The sequence below is a fragment of the Marmota flaviventris genome, chromosome 14, assembly GCF_047511675.1.
Source record: "Marmota flaviventris isolate mMarFla1 chromosome 14, mMarFla1.hap1, whole genome shotgun sequence".
NCBI classification, from domain to species: domain Eukaryota; kingdom Metazoa; phylum Chordata; class Mammalia; order Rodentia; family Sciuridae; genus Marmota; species Marmota flaviventris.
Genome location: NC_092511.1, coordinates 7,822,615 through 7,839,106, shown reverse-complemented (window position 1 = coordinate 7,839,106; position 16,492 = coordinate 7,822,615). Strand labels below are relative to the sequence as shown.

Here is a 16,492-nt window from a genome sequence, read left to right as displayed (position 1 = left end):
GATACAAAGCCCAAGACTCAAGTCATCAAGTAGACTGGTCAGAACGGGGCGCCTTCAGTCTGACCACAGGCCAAGAGCTGGGCTTGTTAATTCAAGTGAAGAGGCTCTGACCATTCCACAGAGGCCTTCTCCAAAATCATCCAGGTCAGCAACCAAGGCAGAAAGACGGCACCCCAGGGAAAACCATCCCCAGGCCCTGCAGACAGCTGCTGAGGCCCAGGAGCTGAACTCTGGAGTCCCACCAGGCTCCCGAGGAAGAGCATGAAGTCCATCTGGAGACCAGGCTCCCACAATGAAGTTGTCTTACCTCGTGATGGTGCCGTCAATATCAGAAATGACGACTTTATCATCCCAGTTCCACAGATAGATGGTGCCTTCACAGCGACAGGTGCCTTGATACTGTGTGGTGACACTGAAAACCACATCATTGGGGCCATTCTTCAACTTCAAGCTTTTCTGAAAAATATGAATAACTGCGTCTGCTTCAGAGAAGGCCCAGGGTGAGGGACATGGGCCTCTGTCTATGAGAAGGAAGCCAAAGTTCCAAAAGCAATCACAGCCCTGGGCCACCGTGAAGTTCCTCTCCTGCTGCTTGTTCTTGGTCTTTCTGGGAGTGGACAGGAACCTGAATCTCAGCTCCCAGGCCACACCCAGCACAGCATCACCCACTTCCCATAAGTATCCTTCTTCCAAGGGTACTTCTGACATGATCCAGTGTTTCTGGACAGGGCTACATGACAGGCCATGAGCCTTGGCAAGATAAACTGTAGTTACAGAAGAGACATGTGAAGGTCCTGATATGGAGACACAAATCTAAACCAAATGTGAAAATGTTCCCTAAATGACCATGTTTTTAATGCTTATTTAAAATGTGTTTTTCATGGTTATTTTACTGACACAAATTAGAAAAAAGAAGGCTCAGTTATCAGTCATTATCAGCCACAGAATATAGTGGTGACCTAAAGAAATCATACTGAATTCAGAAAGCAAAATTACTTTTTGGGAGTTCTGAGTCTCTTTGCTGGGATGCTCTGGTGCATGCTAGCTGACTGCACAGACCCACAGGGCGGACTTCAGGTGTCTCCCAGATTGCTGGCAGGAGCCTATGTCACACAGTAACTTGCAGGCCACAGGACCTCATCCATGGCTAACATGGGTACCAGGGCCTGAACTTTTCCCATTAAATACCATAACTAAGACTGCTCCCCTCTAAGTCAAATGCAAAAGACTCTATTTGCAAAATAGCAGGGATATTTGCTCTCTGAATGGTCATGGTTTGAAACAGGATACAAGGACAGAAGGGGCCTGATTAAAGCTGGGCTACACACACACACACACACACACACACACACACACACTTTCTCACAACTCTATAACCAGATGATGCCCTTGCTACCTCATGTTCTCCCCATCCCATCGCCTCTCCTAGATTTCCACCAATTTAAGAGATGCATTTGTGTTAACAAACATCTCTCTTAAGCACCCTGAGAGATTTTCAGAAGTCTATTAGTCACTGATGTCTTGGGATAAGGGAGCTCAGTCAGGGTGCCTTCTGCTGGGTCAGAAAAAAGGGGAACTTGAGGGAAGTCATGAGGGGGCCCACCTCAACAGGTGTCGGCGGAGTCTGGGTGGAAATACGCGGTATCCAAATGAGGGGTGTGATGCTGCCAGAGGGTAGCAGGTGCACTGGGGCAGGAAGGGTGCCACAATGTACAAGTGGGAACCTGAAAGTGGGAGGAGTATCCGAGCCTTCATGCAACCCCAGAGTCTGTACAACCATGGCCCCCGAGGACTTGGAGACACAGCCACCCTGAGTCCGGGAGACTCACCAGCTGCTCCGACGTGAGCCGGAGAGTCTTTTTGTAGCTGACGTTAGACAAAAGAGGGAGGTGGCTCGCACTGGAAGGCTTGGCAGCTGCATGCTCTTCGTCACTGGAGGATGATTCGTGCTTTATTCTGGAACACAGTGATGTAATCACAAATTAGAAAATGCATCTGGGCAGCCATTAAAAATGCATTAGCCTAAGTCCATGACTCAGTCAATTGGGTCTCTCCGGAGAACTGTCTCCTGGGTGGTCACTTACCATATGGCATTAAATTTATCAATGAACCCTCGCTGCACCCCCCATTCATGCAGCTCCTGCATTATTCATGCGGGGGCCACACTGCTTATTCACTTGCCTACTTTCTAGCCGCCACCACTCCCTCTCCACCAGCACAGGTTCACTCCTGATCAGTAGGGTCAAATCCCTCCCGACCTAGGGACGCTGACACTCTTTTGCCTCTCTTCTCCTCCTATCTGAGGGGCAGGCCAAGCCCTAAGAGTCCAAATCACTACAAGTTCAACCTCATCTGTTCTCTGTATCTACCTCTCCAAATATGAGTCTACACAATTAGGGCACTTCCAGGACCTCTAAACAGAGGCCAGTGTAACAAGGAAGGCAGGCCAGTTCTCCCCCTGCAGGACCCCATCAGTCACCACACAAGCTACCAGAATCCACAGCCAACGCCCCAACTTTTCCACACACTCCTGTTGAGGGTGGGGGAGGGGGTCAGAGGAGCAGGGAAGAAATCAGTTTATAGAAAGCAGATCAGTAATTTGCTGTTCCCTAAATTAAAATCCTGCCACGGCATCATCTCCAACCCAGTAATATCAGCTCTGCCTCCAAGGACCGCGATCTTTAAAAGCATCTTGGTGCCACGTGAAGTGCTTAATAAATGCCTTAGACAGAATGTCAAAGGCTGAGCACTCCCAGCAGGCCCATCTGACCTCTCACACACCTATACGCAAGACTCCAACACACAGAGCTCAACCCAATCTCCAAAGTAAGCGCCGACTTCTCTGTGCCAATGTCCCGTGGCCTACCGCCTCCCGTCCTCCCTGCATGCTCATTTGGGAGGCAGTACTGGAGACCCGATGCTGCTCTCCACCAGGAGATGTGAAGGACACTGCCACACAGCACCCTCTCAGTGGGCAGACCGGGCTCTGCAGTCCCGAGTGAGCTGCCCCTCCCCAGGCACAGACTCAGGAGAGGGTCTGTGGGCTTGTGGCCATGACCTGACTCACCCACCCACACTTCTCCACACTACTGAGCACTGACAATGCAGCAAGCGACCTGGCCCCTGCGCTCCTAGTCTGCGTCCATCCCAGCCGGGGCTGGAAATGTAGACTTGATGTCTCTGAGACAAAGTCCCAAAGAGTAATTCCTGATCAAAGGAGACAGAGAACACAGGCCAGCGCCCTGCCTGATCCATGGCAGCTTGGCCACTTGTGGGTGGTGAGGGGAGATGGCGCAGTGTTCAGAATCGGAGGGACCCAGGTCTCGAGCCCGAGTCTGAGGCTCAGCACCTGGACAGGTTACTTCTTTGCTTTCTGGTCTTTCTTCCCCTTAGCCTGCCATGCGGAGACTACCGCCTCCCACCTCCCCAAAACTCTAGAGCACAGGCAGGGAACCGCCTGGAGAATCAGCCCCAGGAAAGGCCTCAGCAGGGGAGGATTTCTCTCCAGGCCTCAGCCAGCTCATCTGTTAAAGGACACCCTTCACCAAAGTCCCTTCCCTTCTAACATCTATGGATCCTGTGGACAAACCGGCTCTGTCCAGCCAATAACCTGGAGGCTTTCCAGCGAGGTAGACTCAGTCCTGGAGTCAGCCAGGCCTGACAGACGTCCTCGTCAGCAGCAGGAGGACAAGGCTATGGGCCCTTACTGACAAGGAAAATGTTTATGTTCCAACCAAACAGTTTGGACTGAAATGAGATCCAAATGTGAATGGAAGCTCGTGGTGAAAACAGATTGATGTGTGCCTCTGCCGGGAGGAGGAAGCCGCAAGGGGAAGAGCTGTGATTTCCATCTGCTGCTTTAAAAAAAAGCCACGAATTCACGCAGCATACCATGTTTGAAGGAACACGGAAAGGAAAACACAGACACGAAGCCTAACGGGAGTTGTACAGTTGGCTGCCGGCACTGCCAGCCCAGGGCGAGGAGACGGTGGTTTACAGCTGCTGGCTTCCGGCCCTCGCCACCCTTTGCCACCCTGCAAGGAACAAAATGCCTCCCATTCAGAGTCCCCACACCCCTCCGGCAACGGCTCATTAAATGTCGCTTGCGCTTATGGAGCCTGCAAGCAGCAGCACAATACAACAGGCTCCCACCACTTGGAAATCTGTGTTCGGAAGAGAGGCTGGGAACGGCCTCAGAGTCAGCCCTCGTCACAGCATACGTTTTTCAAATGGTGTTTTAATTATTTGTATGGTGACAAGCTGTTTGCTCAATTATGGGACTTTGGGGACTGTTCTGTCACTCAAGTCTGTCAATTAGGAAATCATTCCAACGCCTTTTTTTAAGTTATCTGCGTGAATCTAATAAGAAGACTAAAAGTCTAAGATGCCAGTATAAAGTAAAAGATTCATATTTCTCAAGAGAACTTTAGCCTTACTTCTTCTGAAATCTCAATTCATTGCACAAGAGTTAAAACTTTTCAGGTTTGATAAAGAAATGTTTGACTAACTCAGAACGATGAAAGGCCCAACTGCGTCTACATAAAGGGAACAGCATTTCTCGTCAACAGATAAGTGTGACTGCGTCAGACAGTGAGGAGAGCCGTCACAGCTCAAGGAACAACAAGCTGATGACAACTGACAACCCAACTGGGAAGAGCTACTGAAGTGTCCTGATGGCCCGCCACCCTCTGCCTGCCCAGTGTCCTCCTGGGGTGGTCCACACCACAGCCAGAAAGGGCAAAAACTGCAGTGGTGACAACAGCTGGGGCCTCTGCCAGTGGCTGTCCCCACCGGTCCCTTCTAACTCACCTCAGGATGGGTCTGGCTCACGGATGGCACCACAAGAGAGTGGAAACTGCATGGCTCTAGACAGATACACACCCCCCAGGTGACCACCCGCTGGACCAGGGGCTTGTGCATTCTGGTCACCTTGTCACGAAGCTATCATGAGTGAGCATTAGTGAGTAGGAAGAAGGCAGGTGCTGGGGTCATGAGCGCTGAGTGGGGGGCCTGGAGGGAGAAGCAGGTACTGGGCCCACTCTTACCCACTCCACAAATGGAGATGCTGAGAGGTGGGTATTCATGTGGCAGAAGACCGCTCAGAGGCTGACAACGCCCTGCTTCAAATCCTACTCTGGTAGCTTGGTATTTAGAAACCGTTAGAGGGACAGAGGGGGCTCCTGAGAATTCCAGGAAAACAGGGCATTTCCAGTGCAGCAAACCCTCTGGTTCAAGTGCTTACATCATGCAGCTTAGTACCCTTGCTCGTGTCCTCTCTTTGAAGGCCACCACCCGCTGCGCCGTCTCCTCCCAGCCCATGTGGGCATCAACCCCCAATGGCACCTTTGCTCAGATACATGAAGTACTCTGCCTGAGGCCACGCGTGAATCAGGATTCCTAACCAGATCCACCTGACTCCAGAGGCTGCTGTTCCTGCTGGTCTCCCACAAGAGGAGCCACTTGCTGAAGATCTCCTGGCTTCTCTCCCGGTACTGGACACACCCCTTCTAAGGACAGCCATGCTCTGCTGGGGCTCCGACCTGAACACACCTGCCTTCACCCTTCCAAGCTCGCTCTGAGCCAAACTCAAAGTTCTTGGAAAGCAACCAAATCATTGTGCCTGAGAGCCTGTCCCCAGGGAAAGAGCCAGAGACAGAAGGTGAAGGGAGCAAACAGCAGCCCCCACACCCCAAGCCTAACACTAGGGTCTGGCTGAGTCACAGGGAGGCACAGAGCAGCAGAGTCCAGGTGGAAACGTACCACCGCTTGGGGTGCCACCAAAAAAAAAAAAAAAAAAAAACAGCAGTTTCCCTTCAAGAACATCCCAGCCAGATGAGTCTGGTTCCTGGACAGTCACATCCAAAAACAGTTGTCCCGGTCCTGAGTACTCTGCCAACCTTATCCTTCTCCACAGAGAACAAGGAAATTAGCACATTCCCTGCTTGTCACCAACATGGCTTCCCACTTCCAGCAAATAATTCCAGAAAGAGAATTCTCTGTTTAAGACACTGACAAGAGGTCAGGACAGAGGACAGAAATCTAAGCCTGCTTCTCCCCTAAACCGACCGACACACAGGGAAATCCCATCAGTGCAGCAGCATCCACAACAGGCCTACTCCAGGCAGGCACTGGCTGGCCTCCAAGGATCGTACCCACAGCTCATCTCTACCCACAGAACAAGAAATGCAGTCTGGGTTTCTCACACACAGAAAGGCTGCAAGGTGAAGTTAACAGGGATACTACCAGTGTGGACCCCCTAGTATCAGCATGTCAATGTGGTCTGCCTCAAATTCCTACAGAGCTTAAGCTGAACACAAAACATCACTAACTGTGACCAGCATTGTTAAAACCTAATCTCTCCTATGTAAGTTAATAGGAATCAGCACATATTTAAACTGTACAGAAAGGGAAATCCTTCAAAAGGGAACTTATTTTCCCATCACCGTGAATGCTCACCCACCATCACCATCACCACATCACCATAGTGATGTTGGAGGACCACCACATGCAGGGCCATGAGCAATGCTCTAGTTTTGTTGTCTCATCTCAGGGTCACGTTGACCTTGCAAAGACTAACGGGAAAACCAATCTACATAATTGTCACTGAGGGCATCACAGAACTGGGCTAAGACCCAGGTGCAAGGCTTGAGCCGCTGTGAAGCCTTCAGCATCCATGCACATGTGCATAGCCCTGGGTATGGAAAGAAGTGGCCACACCCCAACAGGGCACCCGCCTGTACCTGGTGGCCATGCTCAGCTGTGACGGCTGCTCTCCAGTGCTGTGGCCCTTTCCAGCCAAGCACTGCTCGGGCTTACTCTCCTGGAGAAGAAGAAAAGAAAATCAAGAAAAACCTCTTGCACTAAAGCTCACATTCTGCCATGGGCTCCCGAAGGACAGGCAGACCCCCAAGATGGCCCTTCCCAGGGGCACACACCCAGGGATGGCCCAGGAGGCTCTGGGTGTATTCATTTGGGCAGGTCCCAGTTACTCCCTTGTATGATTAAGCTGAGAAATATTTTTGACAGAAATGAGTGTTATCCATAAGTGTTCATGGCACGAAACCAAACTCCATCATTGCCGCAGCGTATGCAAACGCTTTTATCAAGGGCTGCTTGGATTCCTGTGGGCTTTCAAAATATTTGGTTTAAATTGCCAATAGAAATGCTGGAAAACGTTTTCACACCATATTTTGCTTGGGGAAAATGTTGAAGCATCTTTCTCTCTTTCAATACTACAGTCTTAATAGGAAATGTTCCTGGGGTATATTGGGGAGAGCCTTAGATCTCTAAGAAAACTCCAGGCCCCAGGCTTTTTCGCTCACTTCTTTTGGAGCAAGCCATGGAACTTCTCAGAGCCTCATTTCCCCATCTGTGAAACGGGTGAGATCACTGAGGCCCAGCACTGCAGTGAAGACTGAGAGAGGTGCTGTATACACAGCATCAACCCTGATGATGGGCAGACACCAGCCCCGGAGACTTCCCACCAAGTCAGACGGGGCCAGACAGACATGCCAGGGGACACAGTGAGACCTCTTTATCAGTGGTCCTCTGGCTAGGAGGCAAGTTAATACTTCCACTGCAGCACTTTAATAAAGAAAGGAACAACACAAACCCCATCACCAGATACCCTTCCCCACATACAATGCATATAAACTTGTTTTAAATACTTGTTAATTTTTCTATGAATACACAAAAAACTGATATAATATACCCAGTTATTTTTTAAGGAAACTTTGCCACTACAACTAACAATTTTTATTTAGTTTACTTATGTTAAATAAGCATATTTCTGCTTTTTTTAAAGAAATGTTTAATCCAATAAATGCTCCTTATTTCATACTAGCATTCCCTCAATTACCATCAGTAGAAACAGATAAAATAAAGAGGTCTTTAAAATATTCTTCTATCTTAAATTCTAGAATATTCTGCCCAGGACTGCAGATGTAGTTCAAAAAAATATTTGCTTGACATGCATAAAGCCTTAGGTTAGATCCCCAGCACCATGAAAAATAAGTAAATAAATAAAATAGAACATTCTACCCTCTAGTAAGAAAACTGGAAAGCCCTTCACACTTCTGATTCCCCATGGGAAAGCATGTATTTGCTCTAGCTTGTTTGTAGCCCTCAGAAGTAAAGGGACTCACATTAAAACTCAGATGTACTAACAGAAAATGTCAAAGAGCACCTCAATCTGGATAAAACTCTTCAATAGAACTTTTGCCTTTGAACAAATGGTACATTGAGTCCGATGGGTTTTCTTTCACTAGTTAAATAATATCATGATCACTACACGCTGCATTCCAAAGGTGATCATCATTCCCTCAACAATTACTACCAAAGCCCCAGTCCAATGTGGGCTCCAGGACTACACCCCAGAGTCAAAGTTATGCATGGCCTCTCCCTTCATGGAGCTTAGGGTCTACCAGGAAAAAGACATGCTATTCAACAGTCAGACTACTAAGTATATAATTATAAACTCTGATGCAATTTATGAAGGAAAATCTCATAGGCAAGACTGCGAGGACAGAGAATGGTAGAACACATTAATCTGCCAAGGGGAACTTGATCAGCTGGTTAAATGATGGCAAGGGAGTGTTGAGGGTCCTATATTCTCTGGGCAGAGAAAATAACATGTGCAGAAGCCCTGGGGTAGACCATTTACTTTTAGCAGTTCTATTAAAGCACAGAAGGCAGGAGGAGAATGGCAAAGATAAGGCTGATGAGCGAGACAGAAGAAGTGAAGTATGTGGGTCTGGAAACCTCAGTCTATAAGCAGGGAGCAACATCAACTGGACCAGTATCCTAACTAGAACAATCCAGCTACAGGACAGAGAACCAAGAAGTGAGGGCGGGAACAGCTACACAGACTATTTGAGAGATGACAGCAGTTGAGACTCATGGGGTGGAGCTGCAGAGAAATGGATAAACAGGAGAGGCATTTATGATGGTAAGCCAAAGGGATCCAAAGGGGAGCGAGAGAAAGGAAGCACCTGGCCCATGAACAAACAGTGACACCATTTTCTATCTGTGGCTCCAACGAAGGAAGAGCTCTCTAGCGTACTAGGAATTCCATTTTAGAAATGAGTCTAAATGCCTTGAAGCTCCCCCGTGGAGGTGTCTGTCTGGTTGGTCACTCATAAACAATCCAGGAGGGACAAGGCACGCCTGGCTGGGAGATGAAGATGGGTCTCCAGATGCAGGGAAAAGGGCCAGGGAAAGCAGGGGCTATAAGCAGAGGAGAGGCCGGGGGACTATTCTTGAGGACCTTCAGAGAGGGCCAGCCAGGGGGGAAGCCACTGGATCGGGAGGAAAGCCAGGCCACTCAGCCAGAGCCAGCGCATAAGTGCCCACAAGGCAGCTAGGAGCTGGATGCAAAGGATGGCAGACGTGGAGGGAAACCAGAGTTGCGTCACCTAGACAGCCACCTCAGGGGACAGATGGAGAGAACCAGGTCACTGTTCTGAGAGCACAAGAGGAAGGAAGGTACAGAAGTTTCTTAATCAAATTCTCACATTGAAACCCTTTTTACAGATTGGACATGAGGTTTCTGTGAAAGAACAGACTCCCAAGATGACCAGACGGGGCCTGAACAACTGGAAAGAGGAATGTACTACTTACTGATGGAGGAAAGACCACAGGTGGATCAGACAGAGGGGAGTCAAAAACTCCACATTGAACCTGTTAAATCTGGGGCATCCATAAGACATACCTGAGTGTAGAAGTAACACGGGCAGCTGGTGTGCAAATGTGGAGCTCGAGGAAAGAGTCCCACTGGAGACGAGTCTGCACAGGCCAGCGGGGAGACGGCATGTAAAATGAAACCGCCTTGGGGCTGGGGATGCGGCTCAGTGGCAGAGCTCCTGCCTGGCATGGGCAAGGCTCTTGGTTCAGTCCTAGCACCACAAAAAGAGCCAACCGGAAGAAATCAGCAAGGCAACGGATCTCTCTGGAGAGCAGGTGCAGAGACAAGGGCTGAGGTACACCATGCCCCCAGCAGGGAGCGACCTGACCAGGCTCCTACCTGACAGGTGACAGATGCAGATGGGAACCGCCTCTGCTCATTCCTCACCCTCCATCCCACCCTCCCTACACCCCGAATGGCAGAGGCAGCTTGTGAGAACTCAGAGTGGCAGCTTATGCATGAGGACCTGATGTAAGCACATGGAGACAAGCTTCACACAAAACCAAAACCTGCAAAGGCCGTTTTGCTTTCTGTGCTTACCTCTTTGATCGTGGTGTTTCTTCCCCTCCAAGAAAACCACCATCTTCCTCCCTTTTTGGGCATCTTATCCCTCATGATAGATTCCACAGTGGCCTGTTTTAAATGGATGGTGACATAAATAATGGAACCAAAAAAAGATCAACTTAGCAATTTCAAACCAAAAGAAACAGACATGCAAATTAAAGAAAGATTAAAAAAAAAAAAGTCAGAGAGAGAACAACATACTAATTGTGAATTAAAACTTTTAGAGAAGCAAAACCTAATGGTGTCCAAAATTACATGAAGGTAACTTAAGCATGAAGACTTAAGAGGATGTTAAAGAAAAAACAAACAACAAATAAAATACAACACAACAACAACAAAAAAGAAAGCATTAAAAAATCATTAGTGATTAGTAAGACCAGAAGTTTTCAAACTAAAGTGGCTAATTGATTAAGATACTGTTACGTTCAATATGATGATTACAAAATAAAACATGAAATGATTAATATGGTACAGGATAAAATGATCTTAAACAAAAGGAAAAATTCCCACGACTTTTTAGTACAGGTCAGTTTCCAAATTTTGACAAACTGAACTTAGATGCAAATGATTTAAAATCTCAAGTACTACAAAGAAAATTCACACTGACACCCTAAACACATGGAAGTTTGATGGGGAAGATTAAATATGAATTAAAAATCTTCTAAGTATTTCCAAAGAACAGTATCTTAAGGCTAATTCCAAGACCCAAGTAAATGTTATCTCCCTTCCCTTCCTCAGTTTACAGAATTTTGAAGTAGCTGAGACCTTAGCTAGGAACATGGAAAGATGATCTGAGGTCCTTCAGCCCAGCAGGAAGCAGCCAAGTGGAAAGGGAATAATCCACAGGGTTGGCCTGAAGTCTGCTACTTTTCACTGTCTAAAAGATCCTGATCTGACCCCAAAGAAGCCCTGATATACCAAGATGTAAGTCATACATACATCAGTCATGAAAATGATAATGCATAAAGACATCAATACCCTTTCCCCCCAAACTCACCTATAAATATAACAAACCTCCAACTGAGGGAAAAAAAAAAAAAGGAAAAAGAAACTAACAGTGTGATGCTTCAGATGCAGACACACTGATTCTAAACTTCATTTGAAAACAAACAAAAATATCCAAGAAAACACTTATAAGTAGAAAAACAAGGCACAGCCCTCCAGGTTATTAAAATGTATTTGAAAGCTACAGTAATTTAAAAATGCAGTGTTGATCCATAAGTAAATACATCACTGGAACAGGAAACCTAAAATTTAGAGTTAGCAATAAATTTAAGTGCATAGAGAAACTGAATGTGATGGAGTTGTGACTGCCAATCAGAGGGGAAGGTTATTTAATAAATGATATCAAAATAATTCAGCTGCCTTGTCAGACCCTGGGAGCTTGATTTCAGAGAAGAAATCAAGTCTCAAACCAGCCTCCCCTTTCTTTCCTGGCAAAGAATCCAAAACTCGATACTCAAGAACCAGGCTGCCATGAAGCGCTGGGGAGGCGGAGACGATGGCAGCCACCCCAGGTCCCACAGGCGAGTTCCGGAGGATGGACCCTGACCGGCTGTGCCTTTCCAGTCACTCCACCACCTGCAACACTGGCCTTGGGGGTGCTGGAGCCTGGGCCAGTGAGACACGAGGAAGCCGCCCACCCTCCCCGCTGTGGATGCTGCTGTGTAAGGAAAGTACACAGCAATCATCCCGTGACAGCAAAGGAAAAGCCAGGCACATCAGAGAAGAAATCAAGTCCCAAAGCAGAACATCTAAGACTCTCATTATGATAAGAATTATTATCATTATAAACCCACATGATTTAGGCCACTTTTAATCACTGTGCTTTCTACAGTGAGAAGTATCCTGATCCAGTAACCACTTGGGAAAAAAACTGGTTTGGTTCCCAAAACCTCCCTCATTCCTCTCAAAATAAAATATAGATGGGTCAAAGATTTAAAATAAAGTACTAGAAGAAAATACAGAACCATATGTCACTAGTTTTGGAAATGGGGAAGGCAGACCATTCCAACTGATTCAAATCCCAGCAGCCATCAAAGATAAACTTTACAAGTCAAAAAAACTACTGCCTAAACCTGTTCAGTGTTCGTATCACATATCACAGGACTAATTTAAGTTTTACAGCCATGTGTATTTATTTTCCTGTAAATTAAATTAATTAACTATATTTCTATTGCATTGGTCTTTTTTTCTTAAAAATTTGCAAAACTTGAGAAATTTAACATAAAAATTTATCCCAGGCCATGGATACCTTGAGAAATCTGGCAAGGACAACATAAAAACCACTCTGTTGATCATGCCTCAGAGTCCACAAACACACACACACATGTGCACAAATACACCACCACACACACGTACATAAACACATGTGCATGCACATGCGTACACACATATGCACACACGTGCAAGTGTGCACGTATACACAGGTATTGCATACATGCACACATATGCATGTACATATGCATGCACACCACCATGCACACACCCCCATACACGCATTCATGTACATGTGTGTGCACTCACATGCACACGTGTGCGCCATGCATAAATACACACACAGTATGCACATGTACATACCACTATGCACACTCAGGAGTTCACATACACACATGTATAAGCATATATACAGGTATACATATAAGCCTATGCACACACATACATGTGTATGCTCGCGCATGCATACACATGCACACATACAAGTACACATATGTGCATGTACAGATGTACATACCTGCACACATGCATGCACATATACATGCATGCATGTACACATGCATGCACACATGCACACATAGAGAGATGTGCATATACACACACGCACACACATTGAAGGAGCAGTACAGACTCAACAGTAGGATTTGACCTCCAGGACCTCCAGCATTAGAACTTTTAGACTACAACACCTCGGCCCCATCGAGCACTTGCTAAGTGTACCGAGGATACGAACAGGTCTAAGATGGCATCTTACAGCAAAAACAAAGTATAATTCAGTAGGCAGACGTAATGTTGAGAAAATTCACAACTTCAGGCCAAGTGTCCAGTGGGCTTCCCGGGGCAGGCTGAGCACACCGTGGGCTCACAGGTGGGATCTGCCCTCCTAACTGGACCCTTCCCTGCAGGACTCACCTACTGTCACATGCAGGCTGCGAGCTGCCAGATCCTGGGGGGCTCTGGCCCTGAAGACCTGGGTCTGATACTGTGCCTCCCTGCACTAGCCCCTGCCTACTGCCACCCACCCTCACACGGCTCTGCCCGCTGACCACCATATGCTCCTTCCTACCCCATCATCCTCGTCTGCACTGCCACAGTGGGAGGTCTGCCGTGTAAAGAGCGGGAAGGTGTTCAGGGTGCAAAAGGGACACCTGGCCTGCTCCCAGACTTCAGGAGAGCACAACATAACTATCAGTGAGGGTCTAAAATAAATGTTCCATTTCAACCCCAACCCCACCCCCACAACACAGCCATCACTTAGTGCCCCATTTCTTTGTCGGGTTACAGCTCACCTTTGGCAAAGGTTTCTGGAAGGCCTGCATTGCCAGCAGTAGAGGTGCTGCCGTCGTCCAATTATAATATCTAACAAAACAATGAGAAAGTTGTCACTAGACCATTGCCCAAACCTAAAGTCTTTTTTTTCTTTGGTACTGGGGATTAAACCCAAGCGCACTTCACCACTGAGCTACATCTGTAGCCCTTCTTATTTTTTGAGACAGGATCTCACTAAGTTGCTCAGGCTGTCCTTAAACTTACAATCCTCCTGCCTCAGCCTCCCAAATTGCTGGGATTATAGGCAGATACCACCACACCCAGCTATCATCATGCCAAGTGATGATAACTTTCCATGGAAAGTTCTGGAATGCCAGTGAGCCCTCAAGGAGCTCAATACTGCTGCTCCCTTCCTGTCCTCTCCATAGACCCCAGCCACACTGGCCAGCAAGGGGCCCAGCTGCAATCATGGCAGCAGGATAAAAGCTAGACCTGATGTCAATGACACTGCCAAGTCCCAATGAGTGACTGCACCAAGCACCAAATGTTGGGGGAGGGGAACCAGGTAGTCTACATTAATCAATAAAATGTCCACAATTTCTGCTCAGAGAAGTCCACAGAGACACCTGCGCCTCCCTTGACTTTGCATAATGGCACTTTTGAAAGGTGGGCTACTCAAGGTCCCAGGCTACAGATTAAACTCCACAGCTTTACACCATCAATTATAAAATCCAGTGCAGATGAATACTGAAACCCACAGGCCAATCATCACCTCGACCTATCAGCTACACAGGAACACAGAGTCTGGCCATCAGTGAGGACACACAGGACACCTGACAACACCTGTGTTTCATCTGCTTTAAAGCTTAACATCCAGGTGTCTGCACTGGCGGGAACCACGGGGCCCGTGTCAAGCTGCTGCCAAGACAGGTACTCACTTATTCCCGATCTTCACCACAAGATTGGGGTCGTCGATGATAGCAGGGTTGTCCACAAACTGCTGATAGGACACGGCTTGCTCCAAAAATGCATCTATAATGGCATTTGTAAGGAATAAACAAGAAATACAAAGGGAATTGGGCCCTCACTCATTCACAAGCATTTCCAAGAGCAGAAGTCTCCACTGTGCACACAGCCTGTAGAACGGAAAAGGCACCCGTGGTGCTTGTTTGGGGCAGTGTCTGCACTGACATGAAGGAGGCTGCAGTCGAGCCTGCAGTTGTGGAAGACGTGTGTCCTCCCGCACACATGGGAGTGGTGCGTGTGCTTGCACAGAGGGGCATCCACACAGGCAATCTGATGGCTCTGCAGGGCTGGGAAGCCAGGCTTCAGCTTAGTCACCCCTGTTGGTGACTAATGGGGCAACTGACTCCTCTCCCCAGGCCTCAGCCCCTCCTTTGCAGCACAGTAATGAGGACAGCTTCCTGGGGGCTCATGAGGAAGGACAAGGTCATGCGAGAAAAGCAGAGTCATCGATATGGGCAGCTGTGGTGCTGGAGCTGTCGTCTGTGGGAAGAGGGGTGATGGTGTGAGACCCAGTGCTAACCGTGCCCAGCCTCAGGGGAGAGGCAGCACCACTGTGCCCAGGGCAGCAGGACCAGGAGGACATTCAGTGAGGGGCTGTGGCCTGAAACCCTGGCTTCCACTCAACTTTCAGTTCAGCTGGACAGTCCCTTGGGCCTTGACCAGGGGTCTGACCATCTCCCTGGCCCTGACCCATGCCCACACCTTCAAGACCCAGCAGACATTGAGAATCACCTCTGTCCATGGGCTAGCTTGGTCACGAACAGCAACCCAGGTTGGCCAGAACACATACCCTCAGAATCCTGAGACCACGGGGTCTCTCCTCAGAGCTCCTGACCTCCTCTGCACAGACAAGACATTCTTGAGCTCCCACCCATGAGCCAGCTCAGGTGACCCACCTGTCCCACTGCTGCTGTCCCCTCCCCCACCAGCTGCATGTGTACTGAGGAGGGGGTGCCAGCAGGACACTGGCCACCTCATGCCTCTAACTGGTCCCAGGAGTGTGCTTGTCCCATTGTGACCTCAGGAACACACTGGGGTTGGCTATTAAATGTGTGGTCTTAGGAAGACGCCACGGAGCAGCAGAATCAAGCCCACCATGAAGGACCAGCTGGTACAGGGGCCAGAACAGAATCCCCAATCTTTATGTGAGAAGAAATTTTTAAAGTCTAGAAGGGATTTTAGGATGAAGATGGGTCCAGGATGGTTTCCCTGGGCAGGAGAGAAAAGTGGCGTGGCTCTTGCACGGCAGGGCCTCCGCCCCATGCTCTGCTAGAAACAGCGGCCACGGGACAGAAGAGAGACCCGTGGTGGGGTGGAGGGGCAGTGCTGGCAGCTGGGTCACTAGACTCTAGTAAGAGTCATCAGCCAACAACTGACGGCAGGAGCGGAGTCAGGGGGCGGGGGGGGGGGGGGGTGGTTCCTGGGTGTCCCACCATGTAACTGTCACTAGGAAATCACTTTTTGGAATACATCAGATGCTATGAATTGACCGCCCAAGCCCGCCCTAATGGCGCCCTTCACCCCGCTGGGAAGCATCTCCACTCTTCCTCAGACAGACTCACCCCTGAGCCCTTCTGCACACCTTCTGCACACCTTCCCCTGCGCCTGCTCTGAGAAGACCGCCGTTTCCCCAGACAGCGGGCCCCTGGAAGACAGCTTCGCAGGGCTGTCCAAGGCACAGGGGACACCAGAGGTGCTCAACAAACATATATGATGACTGACCCCCAGAGCCTG

General features: G+C 48.5%; 1 protein-coding gene across 8 annotated transcripts in view; it reads right to left on the bottom strand.

Annotated features, from left to right (window-relative positions):
• Lpin1 (lipin 1) overlaps positions 1 to 16,492 on the bottom strand; it is a 59,075-nt gene that overhangs the window by 17,646 nt on the left and 24,937 nt on the right. For all 8 annotated transcript variants that reach the window (XR_011704308.1, XM_071601350.1, XM_027937786.2 and 5 more), the window contains 6 exons: positions 14,671 to 14,764; positions 13,753 to 13,822; positions 10,223 to 10,315; positions 6,741 to 6,820; positions 1,830 to 1,956; positions 308 to 456 (listed from right to left, as the gene is read on the bottom strand). Coding sequence is in view for 7 of the 8 variants with exons in the window: in XM_071601350.1 (XP_071457451.1) it covers positions 308 to 456; positions 1,830 to 1,956; positions 6,741 to 6,820; positions 10,223 to 10,315; positions 13,753 to 13,822; positions 14,671 to 14,764 (613 nt within the window). In the remaining variant the exon portion in view is untranslated. The remainder of the gene's footprint in view (positions 1 to 307; positions 457 to 1,829; positions 1,957 to 6,740; positions 6,821 to 10,222; positions 10,316 to 13,752; positions 13,823 to 14,670; positions 14,765 to 16,492) is intronic.